Source organism: Oryctolagus cuniculus, chromosome 15 (genome assembly GCF_964237555.1).
Source record: "Oryctolagus cuniculus chromosome 15, mOryCun1.1, whole genome shotgun sequence".
NCBI lineage: Eukaryota > Metazoa > Chordata > Mammalia > Lagomorpha > Leporidae > Oryctolagus > Oryctolagus cuniculus.
The window spans coordinates 59,899,067-59,921,505 of NC_091446.1; the positions used below are offsets into that span (position 1 = coordinate 59,899,067).

The following is a 22,439-nucleotide window of genomic DNA, read 5'->3' on the forward strand; positions in this document are numbered from 1 at the left end:
ATCCAGAGATTTTTAAATTTAGCATTTTTACATCAAAAATCAAAAAGACTTTGGGGTCAGTGCCATGGCATAGTGGGCTAAGCCCCTGCACGCAGCATGAACATCCCATATGGGTGCCAATTCTAGTCCCAGCTGCTCCTCTTCCAATTCATCTCTCTGCTATGGGCTGGAAAAGCAGTTTAAGATGGTCCAAGTGCTTGGGCTATGCACCTGTGTGGGAGATCTGGAAGAAGCTCCGAGCTCCCGGCTGTCCCAGCTCCGGCAACTGCAGCCATTTGGGGAGTAAACCAGTAGATGGATGACCTTTCTCTCTGTTTCACTCTGTCTGTAACTCTACCTCTCAAATAAATAAAAAAAATCTAAGAATTAAAAATTTTTTTAAATATCCTAAAATCAGGGTAACTCATTCATAACCCCAGTTTTATTGTGGAACTCCAATGCCCATATGAACTAACTGGCACTAAACAGGATCTCCGTAATGAACTAAGAGTTAACACTTAAATGACATGCTCAATAAGTGAGGTCAGAAGACATCTCAGGGGTAGGTCTTAACCACTAAGTTAAGACACCTGTGTCCCATGTGGAAGTGCCTGGGTTCAGGTACTTGCTCTTGTCCTGACTCCAGCTTCCTGCTAATACAGACCCTGAAAGGCAGGGTGATCGCTTAAGTAACTGAGTTCCTGTCATCCAGTGGGAGATCTAGATCGAGTTCCCAGTTCCAGGCTTGGGCTCCACTCAGCCCTGGCTGTTATGTGCATTTGGGCAGTCATCAGTGGATAGGAGCATGCTGTCTCTCTTTGCCTTTCAAACAAATACATGAAGAAATAAATTAAAAAAAAAAAAAAAACCCCATGCAGATGTTTTATTATAATGCAGACAGAAAAAGACAGCAAGAGACAAAGTTATCAGATGTCTCAAAATAGAGCTACTACCAATTGCCAAGAGAGCCAATAATCATGGTTACCATTTTCAAGACTTAACCTTGTGGCAGGAACTATCCTAAGTACTTCATATACAGCATATCAATTAATCAATTAATCTCCCCAATCAATTAATCTCCCCAATAACTGTATAAGGCAGGTATCATGGTCTTAATTTATAGGAAAGGAAATGAAATCTCAAGGAATGATCTTCCCAAGGGTGTTTATGAAATGCTAAGGTAGGATTTGACCCATGCACTCTTACGTCACACTACTCTCATACTGTGTAATCTAGGTTGTGAGCTGGGATTCCGTCAGAACATAATCATCTTTCAGACTAAACACTAACTTGATTCCAAATTGGTAACATTATCATTATAAATGTACTTCTTTAAAGAGTTAAACATTAGTAGTTTAGAACTAGTTTAATGTACATATACATTTATTTTCTAGAATGTATTTGTTTATTTGAAAGGAGGAGAGAGAGAGAGAGAGACACCTCTCATCTGCAAGAACAGACCCAAAATACCTGCAACAGCTAGGGCTGTGGACTCAGAAGCCTGGAACTCAGTCTGGGTCTCTCATGTGGGAGGCAGGGGCCCAACTACTTGAGCCATTATCTGTTGTCTCCCAGAATACATGATACACATTAGCAGTAGATCAGAAGAGGAGCCTAGACTCAAACCCAGGCACTCTGACATGGGATGCAGGCATCCCAAGCAGCACATTAACCACTGAGCCAAACAACTGCCTCTGTGTATTTATTTCTGTAATTATAACAACAAGTAAGTGAATGCTGGACTTGCTAAGAAATTGTCTTTTCCTCTCAAATATATAGAAAAATTTAATTGTTCTTTAAAAAGGGTGCATTTATCATCTTAATTTCAAAAATACCACTCAAAGATTGTAGGTGATATATCAAGGTATTTATGTAAGTTTTAGGATAAACAACGCCTATTTTCTGAAGCACTAGTTTCTTCAATGTTAAATTAATTCCTTTCACACTGCAATAAAATGTCCAGGAAAATGCAAAATATGCATATATTCAAAGACAGCTTATGAGCCTACAGTCAAGTATTGTTGAGGAAGGGTTAAAACCCTCAAGTAATAGATTTTTTCTGCCCTTATAGGTGCTCTGGAGAGAAGAATTTGAGAAGCTTTGCCAAGGTCAGAGATTTAATTCAAATAGGGAAAGGAAAATTAAATATTTAAAAATTCCCTGAGGTCAATTATTTCTTTTCTTTGTTAAAAAAACATCCCTTGGGGTGGGGACTGTAGTGCAGTGAGTTAAGCCACTGCCTAGGACACCCACACCCCTAATTAGACTGCTGGTTCAAGTCCCAGTTACTCAGCTTCTGAGGCAAATTACTGATAATATACCTGGTAGGCTACAGCAGATGGCCCAAGTATTAAGGTTCCTGTCACCCGCATGGGACACCCAGATCAAGTTCCTGGCTTCAGCCTGATCTAGGTCCAGCTGTTGCAGACAGAAGGTATTTCTTTCTCTCTCTCTGGCACTCTGCCTTTCAAATAACAAGTCTTAAAAAACTAAACAAGAGTCCAGTGTTGTGGCAAAGTGGATTAACCCAACACCTGCAATGCCAACATCCCATATGGACACCAGTTCGTGTCCTGGTTGTTCCACTTGTGATCCAGCTCCATGCTCATGACCTGGGAAAAGCAGTGGAAGATGGCCCAACTGTTTGGGCCCCTGTTGCATGTGTGTGTTGTGTGTATGTGTGTGTCCAGAAAAGCTCCTGGCTTCAGCTGGCTCAGCCTTGGTCATTTCAGCCACCTGAGAAGTGAACCAACAGAGAGAAGACTGATCTTTCTCTCCTTCTCTCGCTGTAGCTCTTTCAAGTAGCTCGGACTTTCAAATAATTAAATAGATCTTTAAAAACAAAAGAAGCACACATACACACAAACTACCCTTGGCTTCAACTACCACTCCACCATTTTGCTCCTATTCAATTTCAATACTTTCAAGTACTATCAACAGATGTTGTTTCCTCACCTCCAAATTTCTTTTTAGCAAAACATCTCAACCTTGAAGTAGCATTATGAAGGTTAGCAATAGAGCCTGGCATGGTGGTGCAACTGGTAAACAGCCAGCATCCCACATGAGCTCTAGTTTGAGCTCCACTTGCTCTACTTACCATTCAGCTCCTTGCTAATACACCTGGGAAAGCAGTGGAGGATGGCCCAAGTATTTGGGCCCCTGCGTCCCATATGGGAGACCTGGATGAAGTTTCAGGTTCCTGACTTCAGCCTGGTCCAGTCCTGGTTGTTGCAGCCATTTGGGGAAATGATTCATCAGATGGAAGCTATCTCTAACTCTGCCTTGCAAGTAAATAATCTTTGAGGTAAAAAAGGTCACTAAAACATTCTTGAACTTGAAGTAACCAATTTTATCTTTCTCTTCAGCAGGGTAACATAGTCTCTCCACCTTTTTACTTTGGTTTCCCTAACACTCTCCAACTTTTCCTTCTACACTTCACCTTGCCACCTCAGGCTAAATCTTCTTTGTGGATTTCCCTCCTTTCTTCACTTAAAATCCAATCCAACAATGATTCCTGTCCCTTTTATTCCTCAGGGGTGCTCAAGTCCATTGCCTTCTTCTACCTGCACAATACTATTCTAGTCAAACCCAGCATTTTCTCTCCCCTAATCTACCACTAAAACAGCCTTTTCACTGCCTCCCTCCCTCTTTCATTTTTGTCCCATTCCCCACACATTGTTCACACAGCCAACAAAATAATTACTCAAAAATATCAATTATATATCCTTTTGCTTATTATTTACCAAGGACTAACTGCAACACTACATATAAAATCTAAACTTCTAATCCTAATTTGCTAAATTCTCCATCCTCTAGATCCCACAGATTTCTCTGATTCCTCCCCAAAATTCTCCCCATTCCCATATTTTAGTCATAATGGTCTCTTTCTGTCCTTCAAAGATGTCTACTTTATCATTCTCACCTAAGACATTCATTTAATGTTCATTTTTTCTTGAAATTCTTTTCTGCTCTGATCTTACAGAGCTGTTCCTTGTTATTCAGATTACCACTCACACCTCACCAGACAAGTCTTTTCTGATTATACAACCTCCAGAAACCAGTCTTTACAACAGTCCCTCATTTTAATTCTCTATATAGTACATATTGTTAGTTGGCATTTTTTTGCTTTGAGTACTGTCAATCTTGCCTACTAGATTACAAATTCCATAATAAAGAAGGCCCTTATCTGTCTGATTCACCATCATATCTCCAATACCTACATCAGTGTCTATTACATAGCATATTCTCAGTGTTTATTTTATGAGCAAATAAGTAGACCTAAACATGTGGAATGACAGTAAACTTGACCTAGCTTCCCATCCTCTAGCCTCCTACTCCAGAGAAAAATTAATAGGTCTGTCTTAGTCCAGACACAAACACCAGACGAAGGAAAAAAATGATCTGCAAGTGATCTGATTCCTGCAGTTGAGAATACACTAAAAATTGTATGCATTAACCAACAAGTTGCTACTCAAAAACTACTGTAACAAAATACGTCTCCTAGACACACTTCAGACACCATCAGAGGTCTTGATAAACAGACAGCCTACCCACAAGAAGCTTACAGCTGGTGCCTAGCAAGCAATGAAAAGTTATGTTCCATAACCACCAACACACATATTAAATTACCTGCTTTGGGAGTAGAAAAGTTGGCCTCAAGTTTACTAAAATGAACAGCAAATAAGAGTACTTCACTATTTTATATCTAGCTATTGTACATCCATTTCTATATAAGATTTTAGGTGCCCAATGCAAGTTTTCTAAGACTATGTTACTACTTTAATGTGATGGATCTTAAATATCTAAATCTTAAAGATTTAGCCCCATGGAAAGAAGTATGTACACACATGGAAATATATTTTTAAAATCTGAAATAAAACTAAACACATAAAAGGGAACATTAAAACTAGAACCAGTGGTCCTAGTGTTCTCCTCCGGTTTTGAAGCACAGATCTCACAATAATTAATGTATTCTTAAGAATTTCAGTATCAGGGACTCTAGTATTCTTAATATTAGAGTAACAAGAAACAATTGCATGAAAAATAAGTAAGACTTGAAAATTCTTGTCACATTAGCACTTTTCTTCAGAAAAGCGTTATCTATCTCTTTGGTTTGACTTTGGTAAGTGAAATGTTTGTTTGGAAATACACAATTTGCAATTGTTTTTGTTTAAAAAAATAAACTCCAAACAGAAGTTCTGAAAAATCTCTGTTGTTTCAAAAACAAGTCATTGTTTCAAACATACAATATGCAAAAATGAAGTGTACAGGAAACATACCATTCCATAGGCCTGCTGTTGAACCCAGTTGATATAATCATTCCTTATGTCTATTAATTCTTGTACTTCATGTATATAAAATTTATCATACTGTATAATCTGCCCCGTTTTCTCATTTACCTATGGAAAAAATATAAATATAATTAACATTAACTTCAGCACCTAAAACAGAAATTGAACTATATTTAAAAAGAAAAAAGCTTTAGAGATTTCTTAATTTTCTCCTATAAAAAATAATTACTGAGTGCCTACTATATGCAAAATGCTAGTTAAGTGCTATGGGAGACACAAAGATTTTTAAGATGTGACGTTTCCAATTATTACCCCAAAATCCATTAGAAAAAAAAAATGAAGAAATGTCTTTATACCACAATAAAACATGAGCTATGTAACATTAAAGTGTAGTACACAGAAACTAGAAACCATTAAGTACTTCTGGTTGGGAAATGGGACCTAATTAACAATAATTATAGCTAATGCTTGTTAAGTGTTATTCTGTATCTGGTATCATTAGAATATACAAGGCAATATGTAGTCAAGATAGGAAAATGAAGAGGGTGTGATTACTAACCCAGGGATTATTTACTAATTACAAAGGTAACTAATAATTCTTTAGAGTACACCACCTTATCTAAGTGATCAAATTAATTACCAATACTGGTACAATGAAATACTGTGATTGCAGAAATAAAATACAACAGGAAGTATAGACACCATTTTCGAAGAAAAAAGGTTTAGCCCTAGTTTAATCAAATATCTTGATTTAAACTCAGTTCGCAGGAAATACAAGGAATAAAGAAACAAATTGACATCACCACGAGGAAACAGACAAATCCTGATTATGGCACATTTACAAGAATGGGCAAGATTCTTTTAGAAAGTCAATATAAGGAGGATAAAAAGGTGGGAGTTACTCTGAATTAAAAGAGCCAAGAGGAATTCTGGTGCTAGAAATGGTAGAGTACTTTCTACAACAATAATCAAACTCTGTATCACATATTTGAAAAAACTGCTATTTACAAACATTGAGATCAACCCAAAGTAGTGAAACAAGAATGGTTACAATTTTTTAAACAAGGAAAGTATATGTGAGGTCCACATTTTTTCCCATCATGGGGTGGTGAGGGGGGAAGAACCACAGAAAGTAATCCAGAGGGTGAATCCCCAAAATATTTGTGAAAGTTCCCCTTACGTCTTTGCACATGAGATTTGGTTAAAAAGTAAATTTCAAAAACCCAACAAATCAAAATAGAGCAGGTGGGAGGCTTTTATTAGAGCTCAAGACAAGCATTTCCATAGGAAAAATGGCACAATACATAATGATAAAAGGACTTATTTACCAATCCCAAAAAACTGAACTTCAAAATACATAAGGAGAAGCTCATAAGCCTCTATGATAGTTGGAGATTTTAGTACTCCTCAACTGATTCAACCAATTTAAACTTACTGACAAAGAACACTTCACTAAGTAACTGCACATGGCATATTCATTAAGAGAGCCCATATTCCGGTCTTAATAAACACATTTATTTATATATAATTAAAAGAAATTTTAGCTTATCTAAAGGAAATAAAAGTACACAAAATATATTCTGTCAACAATGGAATTAAAAACAAAGATATCTGCAAAATCCTAGAACATTTTCAATTAAATAAAAATACTTCTAAAATACTCAAAACTTCTTAAATCAACCAGAAAGCTAAAGTCACAAAATAACCAGGCAGCATGAACACTAAGGATAGACAGTTTCTTTTTTTTATTTGTTTTCTTAAGATTGATTCATTTATTTGAAAGGCAGAGTTACTGGTAGAGGCGGGGGGTGGGGGAGTGGAGTCTTCCATCTGCTGGTTCACTCCCCAAATGGCAGCAAAGGCCAGAGCTGAGCTGATCCAAAGTCAGGAGCCAGGAGCTTCTTCTGGGTCCCCCACAAAGGTGCAGGGGCTCAACGACTTGGGCCATCTTCTGCTTTCCCAGGCCATAGCTGAGATTTGGATTCGAAGCAGAACAGCCGGGCCTCGAACCAGTGCACATATGGGATGCTGCAGGCTACTGCTTTACTCGCTGTGCCACAGCTCCGGCCCCAGGCTAGAGAGCTTCTAAAAAGGAACAGGATGGGGGCTGGCACTGTGGCGTAGTAGGTAAAGCCACCATCTGCAGTGCTGGCCACTGCAGCATTTGGGGAGTGAACCAGCGGATGGAAGATTTCTCTGCCTCCACCTCTCTGTAACTGCCTTCCAAATTAAGAAGAAAAAAAAAAAAAAGGGCAGGAGTGGGGAACAGGATGTCAGAACAGTCCACCATGGGAGAGTAAAAGGAAAATACTAGTCATACAAGAAGAATCAGTGAAAATTTTAAGAAATTACTTGAGGCAGAATGTAGGGCAACTGGAGAGCACAGAAGCCCTGGGAGCCCCAGGCAATCAATCTGCAGGTAGACTCTTTCAATAGACCTCCATCCATCTACTGGGTGCCCACATACAGCAAAACCCATAAGCCACTAGAGAAAGGGAAGCAAACCCCATGCCATATTGAAGGAATATGAATTACTACCTGGAAGAAAGAGGGGCAAGAATTGTCCCAGGATTCAGAATCTTGTATCACTAAGACTAGAGACTACCTATTGCTAGAGATGGCAGCAATGGCAGGAGGAGCAAACAAACTTGTACAGAAGACACAAAAGGATCCAAAGCAGAGTTTGGCTGCCACAGGCAACAGGGGCATCATGAACTCTGAGAAAGTCCTATCCTGAGATCCAGGCATACATTATCTACCAAAGACTAAGGCTACACTATAAAACAAATATTTTCTGGAGCTGGCATTGCAGAAACAATCATTTATCTCAAGAGATGGGAAAAGAACATCAGACAAAATTCAACACCATTCATAATAAACACTTTCCATACCAGGAATCGAAGGGGACTTCTTTTAATGGATAAATAGCATCTAGAAAGAAAAAGGAAGAAAAGAGAAAAGAAAAAAAAAAAACCTCGGGGAGGCTTACATTGAGTTCCCAGCTGCCAACTTGAGCTTAGCCTGGTCCTGGCCACTTCAGGCACATTAAAAAGAAGGAAACCAGCAAAAGGGAGCTTGCACAGTCTCTCTCAAATAAGTTAAAAAAAAAAAAAAAAAAGCTTTTAAAAACCCTCATAGATATTATCATACTTAACTAGTAAAATAGTGAATTCTGGGGCCAGAGTTGTGTTGCAGTGGGTTAAGCTGCCTGCAACGCCTGTATTCCCCATATGAGCACGACATCCAATCCAGCTTCCTGCTAATGTGCCTGGGAAAGCAGTGGAAGATGGCCCAAGTGCTTGGACCTCTGCGCCCACATGTGAGACCCAATGGATTTCAGGGCTCCTGGCTTCAGCATGGTCAGCACCAGCTGTTGCAGCCATTAGAGGATTGAACCAATGGATGAAGGATTTCTCTAACTCTGCCTTCCAAATAAATACATTAAAAATACTAAATGCTTTTTTTAAAACACCAGGAAGTAGGAAAGGATGACCACCATAACCATGTATATTTAGCACTGTACTGGAAATCTTAGTAAAATTCAGCAAGAAAACAATAACTTTGCATTTATTAAAAATTCAAATGAATCTTTAAGAGATCAGAACTAATGATTTATCAAGACTGCAAGGAATGGGGCTGGCACTATGGCATAGCAAGTAAAGCTGCTGCCTACAGGGCCAGCATCCCATGTGGGTGCCAGTTTGAGTCCTGGCTACTCCACGTCCAATCCAGCTTTCTGTTTGGCCTGGGAAAGCAGCAGCAGATGGCCCAAGCCCTTGGGTCCCTGTACCCATGCGGGAGACCCAGAGGAAGCTCCTGGCTTCTGGCTTTGGATTGGTGTAGTTCCAGCTGCTGCAGCCAACTGGGGAGTGAACCAGCAGATGGAAGACCTCTCTGCCTCTTCTTCTCTGTGTAACTTTTTCAAATAAATAAATAAACCTTAAAAAAAAAAAAAAAAAAAGGAACACGGGGAAAAAAGATCAAATGATCAAAATTCAACTGGATTTTTCTGTATCAGCAAAAATAACTGGCAATAAAAATTTTAAAATTATCATTTGTAATACATCAAAAAACAAAACATTTAGGAATAAACTTTTTTTTTTTTTTTAATTTTTAAGGAGTCGGGAGGCAGAGAGAAATAAATAAACCGAGGATTCCCATCCACTAGTTTACTCCTCAAAAACCAGTAATAGCCAGGACTGGGCCAGACTGAAGCCAGGAAATGGAAACTCAATCCAGGCCAACCACATAGGTGGCAGAGACCCAATTACTTGAACAATCACTTCTGCCTCCCAGGGTACACATTAGCAGTAAACTAGAATTGAGAGTACAACCAGAACTCAAACCCAGGCACTCCAATATGGTATGTGGGTATTCTAATCAGCATCTTAACAATGATGCCAAATGCCTGCCTTAGAAACAAATTTTTAAAAAGATGTCTGAAAACTATAAAATGCTGAAAGAAAATAAAAATGTCTAAATAAATGAATATGTTTATAGATTATAAAAGAGTAAGATTCAACAAATGCAATTAAACCAAATTTTGACACATTCTAGTTTTTAAAAAGCAATGATATTAAAATATTTTTGATATTTAAACGTGCCTGGATAGCTAGAGGATACTGAAGAGCTTTAGTTAACTTCTTTAAGAGACGTAATGGGACTGATGTTATCTAGAAAAATGCTTATATATGTCTATGTGCATAGCATGTTGACAATGTTAAATTGACAATGAAGGTGTACAGGTGTTTATTATATCTGTTTCTCTAAGATTGAAGATATCATAAATAAAAATTTAAGAGGGATGTAAGTGCAAAATGTTTTTAAAAAAAGGTTTGAGGAATAATATTCTAGTCAGAGAGAAGAGCATGAGGTAAAAGGAGACAAAATATGTATATACTTGTCCCAGCTAAAACTACTGGTCCAAGGAGAATGAGAGGAGCATGGAACAAAAATGGACCCAAGATGCAGCTTGAAGCTAAGTCACACACAAACCCTGTGAAGATCAGCCAACCTCAGTTAAGCCTCATGCTGAACAGAACCAACTCTAGAAGAAATGAGAATAAATGCATATTACTGTATGCCAATAAGTTTTGGCATGTTTTCTTGCAGACCACTACTGTGACAAGAGTGGATACATGGAATTGCCTTTGATTTTAGAATTAACAAGTGATGGTATATTTATGAAAATTATTCTGCTTGCACATCATTAACAATGAACAGAAAAACTAACAGTGGGAAAATGAACCATGATAAAACTAAAATATTCAAGATTCTATATAATTACAAAAAGTGCAGAGCTAAATAGATGTGGAAAACAAATACTGCAAGACAACTTCCGTATCTTAAGTCTGGGTAACAACATAGAATGTTGAAGACTACACACACACACACACACACACAGACAAAGGGAAAAACCAACAATCTTCATGAGGTGGGAGGAGTTGGGAGGGATTAGATATTTGGTATTAAACCTTTTTTAAAGTAATTGTAAAACTGTATCAAGTAGATGAAGAGAAAGGTTTACCGCAAGACATTAATTGTAAACATTAAAGAAGCCAGCTAAATATATGGCAATAAGTAAGGGAACAAGTAAAAAGTAAAACAAAAAGAGATGAGGGCAGATACTAGAGAAATGTGCTTAGAAGACCATAAACCATCAAAGAAACTGAACAAAAATAGTTAAGTTTCCTATGAAGAGTAACAAAAATAGCTGTGTAAAGCATTTTTTTAAACTATCACTTACACACTAAACAAACTAAGCAGTATCTTCAAGGGAACAAAAGACATCATTCCGAAGAGGTATAATCTAACCAAACACTGGTATCCAAGCAGGTGCTCAACATATAGGAGATGGATGAACAAAAAAAAAAAAGTCTAAGAGATATACACTTAGTTTGTCTTCTAATGACACTTTAAAAGAAAAACAAAAAAACATTAATTTTTTTGTTCACAAGTCAGAGTTATATATAGAGAGAGATCATCCATTGACCAGTTCACTTCCCAAATGGCCATAACAGAAAGCTGGGGCAGGACAAAGCCAGGAGCCAGAAGCTTCCTCCAGGTCTCCAACATGGAAGCTTCCTCCAGGTCTCCAACATGGGTGCAGGGGCCCAAGCACTTGGGCCATCTTCCACTGCTTTCCCAGGCACATTAGCAGGGAGCTGGATTGGAAGTGGAGCAACCAAGACTCGAATCAGCGCCCATACAGGATATGCTGTAGATGGTAGCTTAACCCTCTACACAACAGCACTGGCCCCCTAATGACACTTTAAAACTAGTAATCCACAACTCTCCTATTTTTAGAGGAATGTATTATAATACACAGTGATTATTAATTTTTAGTAAAATGATAGCTTATAATTTCCAGGGTTTTCAAACTTTTGCTCCAAAATATACCTAAAGGAAAAAGAGAATACACATTTATCACTATTATCTACTTTCTTCCACTGGAGTTAGAAAGGATGCATATCAAGATGGCATTTCACTGAAATGCAGAGATTACTTTAAAATTCACTTTGATTTTATGTTCTAATAATAGCTATCATTCCAGATTAGGCCTTATGAACACTATCTCATTTAAACAATCCTATGAAATCGATACTTTACCATCATAGGCAGATGACTGTATTAAGGCTTAGTGTTCTAGAAAGTTAACCAAGGTCGCATAGATAGCAGAGCCAGAAATCTAAAACAGGACACTCTAATATACCAGGCATTCTTAATTCACTAGTACTCTTAAGTCTGCTACTAAAATGTTTCTATCTTTAAATAGATGTGTATATACACACACAGAAAATGTCCATCTTTTCTCTTTCATAAATATGTTTGAAAAGCTTTCACCCTGTGATTTATTTTTTTTAAGATTTATTTATTTGAAAGGCAGAGTTACAGAGAGGCAGAGGCCAGGGGTGGGGGTGGGAGGGTCTTCCATCTGCTGGTTCACTCCCCGGATGGCTGCAACGGATCCAAAGCCAGGAGCTTCTTCCAGGTGCAGGGGCCCAAACACTTGGGTCATCTTCTACTGCTTTCCCAGGACACATCAGAGAGCTGGACTGGAAGTGGAACAGCCAGGACTCAAACCAGTGTCCATATGGGAGGCTGCTAGGCCACAGCACCGGCCCTGTATGGTTTACTCTTATGAGGGCAAGAAATAGTTTAAAAGTATACTTTTAACAACACTGCTTATGTTTTCAAAGTTTAAACGATTAATCCCTCTATTTCTTTTCTGTTCTTTTGAAATGCAGATTGAAAAAGATATAAACAGAAATGAGTGAACTATCCTCTGGTTCATTTCCCAATTGGCTGCAACTGCCAGGGCTGGGACAGCCCAAAGCCAGAAACCCAGAACTATCCAGGTCTCCCACATGGGTGGCATGACCCCAAGCACTTAGGCCATATTTATGCTTTCCCTGGTGCATTCACAGGGAGCTGGATCAGCAACAGAGCAGCCACGACCCAAACTAGCACTCTGATAGGTGTTGCCAAGTATCAGTGACACAAGCAGTGGTTTAACTTGCTGTGTCAACAAGGGTCCCAATCCCTCCATTTATTGACAAAATCTCTTTGAGAGCTTCCCATACCTCCCCACTCCGCTTCCCCTCCTCCCCACCAGCCACTGTTTTCATATTTATCTGTGGCCAGGGTCTTCATATGTAAGAAACAACCCAGAGTAAAACTGCTACTACTAAATTTCAGACAAAGCAAAGATATTGAGTTTCTGTTATTTTTTCAAGATTTATGTATTTATTTGAAAAGCAGAGTTACAGAGACAGAAAAAGAGAGAAAGAGAGAACTCCCATCTACTGGTTCACTTTCCAGATGGCTGCAACGGCTAGAGCTGGGCAGATCAGAAGGCAGAAGCTTCTTCTGGGTCTCCCATATGCATACAGGGGCCTAAGCACTTTGGCCATCCTTTACTGCTTTCCCAGGTGCATTAGCAGGGAGCTGGACTGGAAGTGGAATAGCCAGGATTTGATCAGGCACCCATATGGGATGTCGGCGTCACAGGCAGCAGCTTTACTCACTGTACCCTCTGCTGGCCTGGTTTATAAACCTGGCCATATATATATGGAGATCAAAATCTTCATCCTTGGGGCCAGCATTCTGGTGAGCGTGTAGGACCACCACTTAATGACACTGGCATCCCTTATGGGAGCCAGTTGGAGACCTGGATGCTTCACTTTTGATCAAGTTCCCCACTAACAGTCTGGGAAAAGCAGCTCAAGATGGCCCAAGTTGCTTGGGCCCCTTCCACTCACATGGGAGATTCAGATGAAGCTCCTGTCTCTGGCTTTGACCTGGCCAAGCCCCAGCTGCTGCAGCCATCTGGAGAGTGAAACAGCAGATGGAAGATCACTTTCTTTCAAAATACATAAATCTTCATCCTAGGGCAAGGAGTCAGCAGATAGCCACATGCAAGCTATATTTTACCTATTATTATAAATACAATTTTATTGGAAAGCAACCATATCCATTCATTTACAGACTGCTGACAGTAGAGGTGAGAGTAGCTGCAACAGAAACTGGATGGCCCACGAAGAATAAAACATTTATTATCTGGCTCTTTACAGAAAAAGTTGTAATCCATTACCCTAAAGTCTTTAGCTATATTTACACTTCACTCAACTGAAATCATCTGCCAAAATTTTTCTATTAAAAAATAAAATATATAGGTGGACCATCTAACTTAGCAGATAAGTCACCAGTTGGGATGTTCTTGTCCTACATAGGGAGTGCCTGGCTCCAGCTCTTGAAACTAGCTTCTTGCTAATGCAGACCCCAGGAGGCAGCAGCAATGGTTCAAGGAGAGGGATTCCTACCACCCACATGAGACAGGAATTGAGTTCTCAGCTCCCAGCTTTGGACTCCCAGGCTGTGTGGGCTATTGGAGAACGAATCAGCAAATGGATACTCTCCCTGTCTCATGCTGTCAAATGAATACATTAAAATTTCAAAAAGGAAATATGAATAATTATGCAAAATCTACTTCTCATCTACAGTATTTACATTTATAAACATGTGCACTAATTTTTACCACAATTATTCTAAAATTTAGTGAGTCATATATAAAATGACTTACTTGCCACTGCTTTCTTTAATGTTTTAAATTTTAAATGGTAAATTGGTTTTCTTCCCCCAAAACATCCATTATTTGCAGTTGGTAAACTTGCAGATATGATATGTACGTTTTTCGATAAAAAGGTTAATATGTTAGAATAAAAATTAACTATTCAGAAACCTGGTTTGGTTCAAGAACAAATTTTAGTTAAACCTTAGGTGAAACTACAGTTGTTTAGTCAATTCACTCACAATGATCTAATAATGAAAGAATATTAGTGAACTCTAATTTTAAAAGAAGGAAATTAGACACTGGACAGAAGACTGATCTAGAAGACCTGCATACAAATTTATATTAAAAATCAAGAATTACAAATATATGAAATGATATTTGCATAGTATGAAGGATTCAGCAAGACATGATTACCTCCAGTTAGCTTCCTCAATCCTTCAAAGTTAGCACTGTATATTTTCCATAATCTAGCACCTCATACCATATTTATTTACCTGTATATATACAATCCTTCTACATTATCAGTTCATCAAGAGCAGCAATCACATCTCTTCAATATCATTGCATGCCTAATAACTAACATGATAACCATACAGTAGGCACTCAATATTTACAAAAATTAAAAAAATTACATAGTTCAGAACAATCTATAAATTCAACAGTATTGCTTATAATTTACCAAAGTTTATGTAAGTTTGACCATAACACTCGTTTTACATTTTTTATTACAGTTTTAGTATTTCTCATCTGTAAGTTCAAGGGTGGGAGAGTAAATGTGTATCTTCATGTATTCGGTTTATTTAAAGATTCCTTGTCAAAAAAAAAAAGCTTGAAAATCACTGATTTATAAGATCATCACAATGTAAAGCATCTAGGCTAGACAGACCATATAAGGTTTTTCATTTGGCATAAATATCTCTACAAGATTCTATGTAAAAATACAGGATCTACTAAGTAACCCAATTACTTGCCAGTAAACTCATATCTGATAATAAGTTATCCATTCCTGACAGTAGGTACCAAAGGTATTTTTCTTATTAAGCCATTTGGAGCCCTGGAATGATTTTTAATTCACAAGTTTTCCAAAGGACATGACATATGGGAGAACAAGTGTAACACATCCTGAAATGAACAGGAAACACAAAATCCAGTTCTCTAGTTTGTAATCTTGCTCCAGGGTTAGGTTGAGAAAGGAATTGAAGAAAATTTCCCCAAATTCTTAATCACGGAGCAGAGAGAAGGAATACATACAGTTGTCAGAATATAAAGCATCTTTGAAAAAAGCAAGTTTCTGATAAGTAACTTGGGTTTCTCTAAAGATGAAAATGAATCATCCCTGATAATTAATATTCACAGGTATCTATCTATGGTAGAACAAAATGAAGCAAGTTTTCTTTAAAGCAAGAAATAAAAGAAAAATAAACTAATTGCACTGAGGACTTCTAGAAAAATATACTTAAGAAATTCACAGCTATATATCCTGCTTTCAAGTATTCTTTTCGGACAACTTCAAACAAGAACCTAGTTGCTGAACTGTGTGACAATAAATCGGGTCAAAAGTAGTTGCTTTCCATTCAAGTAATGGTGGTGTTAATAACAAAATCATTATGTTTTGAATATATAATAGCATATATATTTAGAAAAGAAAAAATAAAAATAATAACCTGGATATTAGTAAACACAATCTATGTATATACTGGGAAACTGTCAGGGCCAGTATTTTAAACCTTACAGAAAATTCTTCACTTGTTTATGTGATAAACTAAAATCACACTGGCAGCCAGTGTTGTGCTATAGCTGGTGTAGTAGGTAAAGCCGCTGCCTGCAATACCAGCATCCCAGAATGGAACTGGTTTGAGTCTTGGCTGCTCCACTTCCAATCCAGCTCCTTGCTAATGTGCTTAGGAATGCCAAGCCACCCAAGTGACGGACCCAGAAGAAGCTCATGGCTCCTGGCTTCAGCCTGGCCAGGTCCCAGCCATTGCGGCCATCTGGGGAATGAACCAGAGGATGGAAGATAACTCTCCCTCTCTCGCTGTCTTTCCCTCTCTTGCTGTAACTGATTTTAAATAAATCTTTAAAAAAATAAAAAAAAGTAAAATAAAATCACACTGACCTGCAGTAGCACAGACGGGATTATACCATGGTCTTTCAATTCCTACTCTACGACCCATAACATAATACTATCTGGAACCTAGAGTATGAATCTCCAGATCTAGAAACACAACATAAAAGTAAATTCCCTTCTAAACATATTATGTTACTGTATCTGCTAACAGAGAACATTAAAAAGAGCAGGGACTTTGGGAATAGACTCCTTTTTGTATTTCAATTTTGCTACCTACTTGTTTATGACCTTTAATGTTGAGATGCATCTTTCCAATCTTTTAAAAGAGGCAAAATACCAACTATACAGGGTTAACAAAGTTAAGAGTAATATGAATATGTAAAGTGCCCATATGAATTATGTACAAAGGAGGTTCTAATCCTGGTTATTGTTAGCAGGCAATAAACATTACATTATTTTTCTTTCCCTTTCAACTAAGAAGTAATTAGTATTCTAGTATCTAGCATAGCTCCATCAAAAAGGTATTGGAGGAACTCTGCACTATATTTTACAAAATGAAGTGTCAGCTGGTTCTAGAATCAAAAATAAAGCTAATGGATATCTTTAAAATGAAATAAACAACAACAACAGAAAAGTCTCTGGAGATGGAAACCTGCAGGGTTCTTTCTAATATAAAGTTCCTGAATTAGGCAGGTAAGTTACTTCTCAAGTCCTGTCTATAGTTACAGAAGACAAAACACTCAATTTCCTTCCCTTTTTCTCTCCTTTCTGTTTCTTGATTTACAAGAACAAATAAGGAAAAAAAACCCATATTTATAAAGAGAGACTAAAGATAAACAGACAATGAAGACAGTGAATAATTTCTTGGGCATTGGGTATATCTGGAAAAGGATGTTCAGTGAAGTGGCAGGAAGGAATGTAAAAGAAAGAAAATAAATCTAATTATAATTACTCTCGGATCCCGGGCAAAAGTTATGTAGAAAAGTACATATAAAGCCCATGAAGTTTAAAGTTATTTTTCAATAACACAGACCCTGATTAACTGCAAAAAAAAATCTTGTTCTGGGGAAGGACAGACAGAAGAATGACTTGCTTTCCTAGGAAAAAAATGTCTAAAATCTCTTTAATTATAATAAGAAATGAGTTATTTTTCTAGAAATCTTGGACATATTAAAAATAAAAGGAAGAAAATTAAGTTCAAGAAGTACTTGGGAGAAAAAATACTCAGAAGCTTCATTAAAAGAAAAAAAGGAAAAAAAAATAGGTCCATAAGGGTTCTTTTTTTACAGAGGAAAGAGAGAGAATAATTTCCTTTATTCCTTTATTGCTAACCTTCTTAGTATTAGGCAAGAAGGGTCTGAAAATGGAAAAATGCTGTTAAGGAAAGAAACAAAAGAGTAAAGGCTCATCAGGGTTTTCATGTCACTCTATTGGCTGGAAATATGTGCTTCTCCCTTAGGTCATGTCTCAACTAAATAGCAACTCAAAAACACCAAATGGCATAACACATATATACCTACCAACTGTCAGGGATGACTCAAATCCATCTTTAAGGAAACAGCTGAGACTCTACATCTTCATATAACTCTGAACTGCTACAAGTGTAAAGGGTACTATTTCTTACACTGGGAAGAAGGGCAGGAAAGAACAATAGGCAAATTAATGAATTATATAAGGTTCCAATTTCAAATTAGTCATGTGCTTCAAATGAAAACTTCTACTTCAATTTAGGGATTAGTACCCAACAGTAAAAGAACGTGAGTTTAAATGTTGATAATCACAATGAGGGCCCAGTTTCTTTCATATGATAATCACCTATAACTAACTAAAATTACAACACTTCAACTAACGTTCTTCACAAGAAAATAAAAGGAGAATTCGAATTCATTAGTATGCTATTGTTCTGCCCAATTACAGACAAGATATCTATAAATGCCTATCACAGTCAAGTAAGTGCAAAACTCTTTCAATGGAAAGCATAGATAACTTTTTCAAATTTCCATAATATGTGTTTTTGTGCCAATCTAAATCTATAAAATATTAATGTTAAAAATGAACATTATCAATCTGTTAGTAGGAATGGGGAAAGAGGAAAATAAAGGAACTATTGGACATACCCTATGTAATATTTCTAAAACCTTTAATGCGGTATGAAGAAAGCTGTTGAAAATTCTTCTTTCAGAAGGGGGAATGCCGATCTTGTAGAGTTTCAAAAGATGTACCACAACTTCCTTAAAAAGTTCTACTATCTTGAGGAATAGTGGAGGCTCAAGTACTGACCACCAGTTTTCTATTAAAGGATAAACATGCAATAAAATGAATTTAAAAAGTCACAATTTTCAAAACCACACTGACTTTTCTTGTAAAGTAGTGGTCCTTAACCCTCTGAAAATTCTAGGAAGATGTACATATTATTTTACATACCATTTCTAGGGTTTATAGACCTCCCCCCAACCAAGACCAAATTAAGTCTAAAACTTCTCAAAAGCAAAATTAAAGAATGAAAGTCCTATTGAATTCACATACTTGGTTTTATTGGATTACATTAAAAACTCAAAAATATATCTGATGTTAAAACAGTTATTAGAATGTGTTTCAGAAATTAAATTTTAATTTTTAAACACACTTTAAACTTGTATTGCACTAATATATAATGATCTTTCCAAGTTTTATTTTCAATTTACAATAAAGTTTAAATACTGCAAAGCACCCCCCTTAAAATCCACATAATGCTGAAAAGACAGAAGCTGAACAATGTGAATGAAGATCAACATGTCTACCCTTCCCCAATATTCCTTATTCCTATGTACAAATACCACAATCCTATGAAAGAGACAGAAGAAATACAAAATCTTTAGAAATAAGGAAAGCAAACTCTTTTGACTCCCCTGCTTCACTGTTCTGCTACCAGCTAATTCCCTCAGATTCTAGCATTGCTTCCCCTGCTCACTCTTAGCCTTAAAGTTCTTGTACTGATTTATTACATCATACATCTCAGCTCCACATATATAACGACCTTTTAGTTTTTTTTTTTTTTAAGAATGGAGTTAATTATAGCAAGCAAACTATAAAAGCCAGGAGAGAGATGAAATCTACATAATTATAAAGATGGTGATAAAGGTTTTAGGTCAAAGAACCAAAGCAGACAGACGGAACCACAAAATTAGATGAGCAGTAAAATCTCGTCTATAAGCAGAAAAATAAAATCAAACACGAGGAAACTAGCTAGTGAAGACAACAGTAAGCAAAGGGTTGACATCAGGGTTGAAGAACAATTTAAAACCCACGTTTGTTATAGTTTTAATTGTTCCTTCTCCTTTACTTCTTTAATAGGAAGATCACTCTGAAGGCAATAAGGGAGAGAAATGTGGAAAACAGTTTTTATCTTTCCTGATACTACTTCTGTGGTTACATTAAAATTTTATATCTAACTTGCTTTTCCTTCCACAACTCCAACAACTAGAAGCGGATGACTAGAGAAAAAGCAATAAAATTATAAACATGTTTATTTTTCCCTAAGACAATGTCAAATACACAAAGCTGCAAAATTTCAAACAAGAATTTATGAGTAATTTCAGTCAGAGAGAAAGGTTTCAAAAAGAAAAAAGGATTAAAAATTCTTACCAAGTACTTTCAGTGGTGCCTTTTCTAGGTTCACAAGAGCTGTACCAAAGGGAATTGCTATTGTTGTGAAATTGTTGGAATCACTCATCAGGGGACATTCTGGCAGAGTAAGATAAAACCTCAATGCTTCAACATCAGGTAAGGAACTAGTCAGTTTAGGAATAAGATTCTTTTCCAAACTAGCTGCCACCTATATTTTGACAAAAAGTAAAACCTACTTCATTTAAAATGAATGCATTTTCAAAAAGAAAAGGAAAAAAAAGAAAATTTTGTACTATAGCAAAATATGAAATGATGGGGGGAAAACATATGACAATGTATTTCAAGCACAATGAAAATCAATGCCTAATCACTGCTAAAAGTATTCCCAAAAAATACTCATGTTAGGTCTCAATTTAATTATCACTATAGCTTTACATAGACTTAACCAACATGGCAATGCTAAGTACTTCAGGGTCTACGACAAACATCTTTAACGATTTATAGATCTTTGACAGCTAAATTATAAATACTTTAAAATAAAAACTTATTTTAAATTTTTACATTTAATAAATCTTAATCCTTAGTATATTCAATAAAGTTATATAAAATACATCATTATGAAATTATCAAGTTAATTAGGTTATAAACATAAAACATGGGACAACAAAGTTCAACAGCTAAATAATGTGAACATAAAATACTTTAAAAACAAACCTGCTGAGATATCTGAGGATGATCAGGCTGTATAAGTTTGTGGAATAAAAGCCTAGCAGCATTCATATCAACCCCTGAAAATCTGACACCTGTTCTATAATGATCATCATTGCTAAAAAACAAAGAAACATAAAAGAAAACTTTAACATTATTTCACTTTTCAATATTTAATAAAATAAATTGAAAGTTTCAGCATACTAAGAAACTGCCACTTACCTAACAGCTAGAAAACTTCCATTTAGGCAACCAGAGGAAGAAAATGTTCCATCTATTTCACTTAAAAAAATATTAAAAATCACCAATGAGACATCTGCCTTTAACAAAATTAAAATGAGTATTTAATCTCATAATTAATGTTACAGTGCACCCCTCTATTAAATATGCAATCAGAATGAATCAATTATATAAATCACTGAACTAATTAACACTTGATTAAGGTATTATTGTTTGCTGCAGACTTTCTTAAATACTATATTCAATTTCTGATTCATCAAAGGAATGTGATGTTAAGATTTTTTTTATATATAAGCATGGACATTATACATGGTATTGCTATTGCTCTTAGGGTCATGATGAACAAAATAACAGAGATTAAGTTAGGAACAGGAGAAAAATGTTGCAACTGAGATGCAGTTTACACGAAATGTAGGAAGCTGCTACTAGCAGCAGCTAGCACACAATGCTAGCACACTGTTAGAAGGAATATATTCTAAAATGATGCAAAAGTAACATATAATAAATATGTAAACTAATACTTTATTATCATCAAGTATTATGTTCTGTATGTAACTGTATATGGGACACTTTTATATGACTGACAGTGTGGATAGGTTTGTTTACACCAGCACTATCACACACATATGAGTAATGTGTTGGACAATGACAACAGCTACGACTTCAGCAGGCAACAGGAATTTTTTTTAGCTTCATTAAGCTCTTACAGGACCATCTTTGTGTATGTAGTTCATTGTTGATCCAAAAACTTTGTTATGCAGCACATAAATACAATCTCTCATCCTAAATAGCAACACAAACCAAAAACAACCAGCAGACAAAATCTTCAGTACTAGACAAAGTAATCTATAAGCATAATATTCATGAAAGAATTAACATTCAAAGTCTTGTGGGGAATATAAGGTTAAGACAGTGACCATCATAAGGTTCACAGGGAACAAAATTCAAACTGAATCCTAAAATGGCTTTATTTCATGTCCTAATTAATCATTTAACTTATCTTTACATCTAGAAAAGAACTGCAACTGTGACTTACCCAATTTCAAGTAAGATCTCTTAAAATGTTATTATGGAATTATACATTTATATTTATATACTTAAATAATGGACTGAATGATATTCCATCAAACAAATATTTAAATGTAAACTCTGTAAAGGTTGCTCTACCGCAGGTTTGAGAGGCAGTGTTTGTGTGGAAGGAATGTTTCTCTTACTTGGCTATCTCCACAGGAAACCTTCCAGAGGGATAGCTCAGCCATTTTTGAATTAGAGCTTCATTCACTGTCCATATCTGTTTTGAAGGATCAGGACATCTAAAGTCATCTGGTGGCCCACAGTTCTAAATTATAAAATAAGGAAGTTAGAGGAAAAATATTATCTATAATTCAAAACCAAAACACTCTCCATTTGTGTTTGAAAAAAAAATAAACCTCCACTAAATATGGGAAATAAAAACTTATCAAATAGATCAGAA

General features: G+C 36.5%; 1 protein-coding gene across 13 annotated transcripts in view; it reads right to left on the reverse strand.

The window, feature by feature from the left end:
• HERC4 (HECT and RLD domain containing E3 ubiquitin protein ligase 4) overlaps window positions 1–22,439 on the reverse strand; it is a 153,140-nt gene that overhangs the window by 33,454 nt on the left and 97,247 nt on the right. For 11 of the 13 annotated variants that reach the window (XM_002718458.5, XM_002718459.5, XM_051823238.2 and 8 more), the window contains 6 exons: window positions 22,180–22,304; window positions 20,948–21,007; window positions 20,732–20,843; window positions 20,036–20,225; window positions 18,529–18,701; window positions 5,259–5,378 (listed from right to left, as the gene is read on the reverse strand). In XM_002718458.5, coding sequence (XP_002718504.1) covers window positions 5,259–5,378; window positions 18,529–18,701; window positions 20,036–20,225; window positions 20,732–20,843; window positions 20,948–21,007; window positions 22,180–22,304 — 780 coding nt within the window. Of the gene's footprint in view, window positions 1–5,258; window positions 5,379–17,931; window positions 18,037–18,528; window positions 18,702–20,035; window positions 20,226–20,731; window positions 20,844–20,947; window positions 21,008–22,179; window positions 22,305–22,439 lie in introns of all 13 variants that reach the window. The other 2 variants (XR_011382418.1, XR_011382419.1) reach the window with 1 other exon arrangement.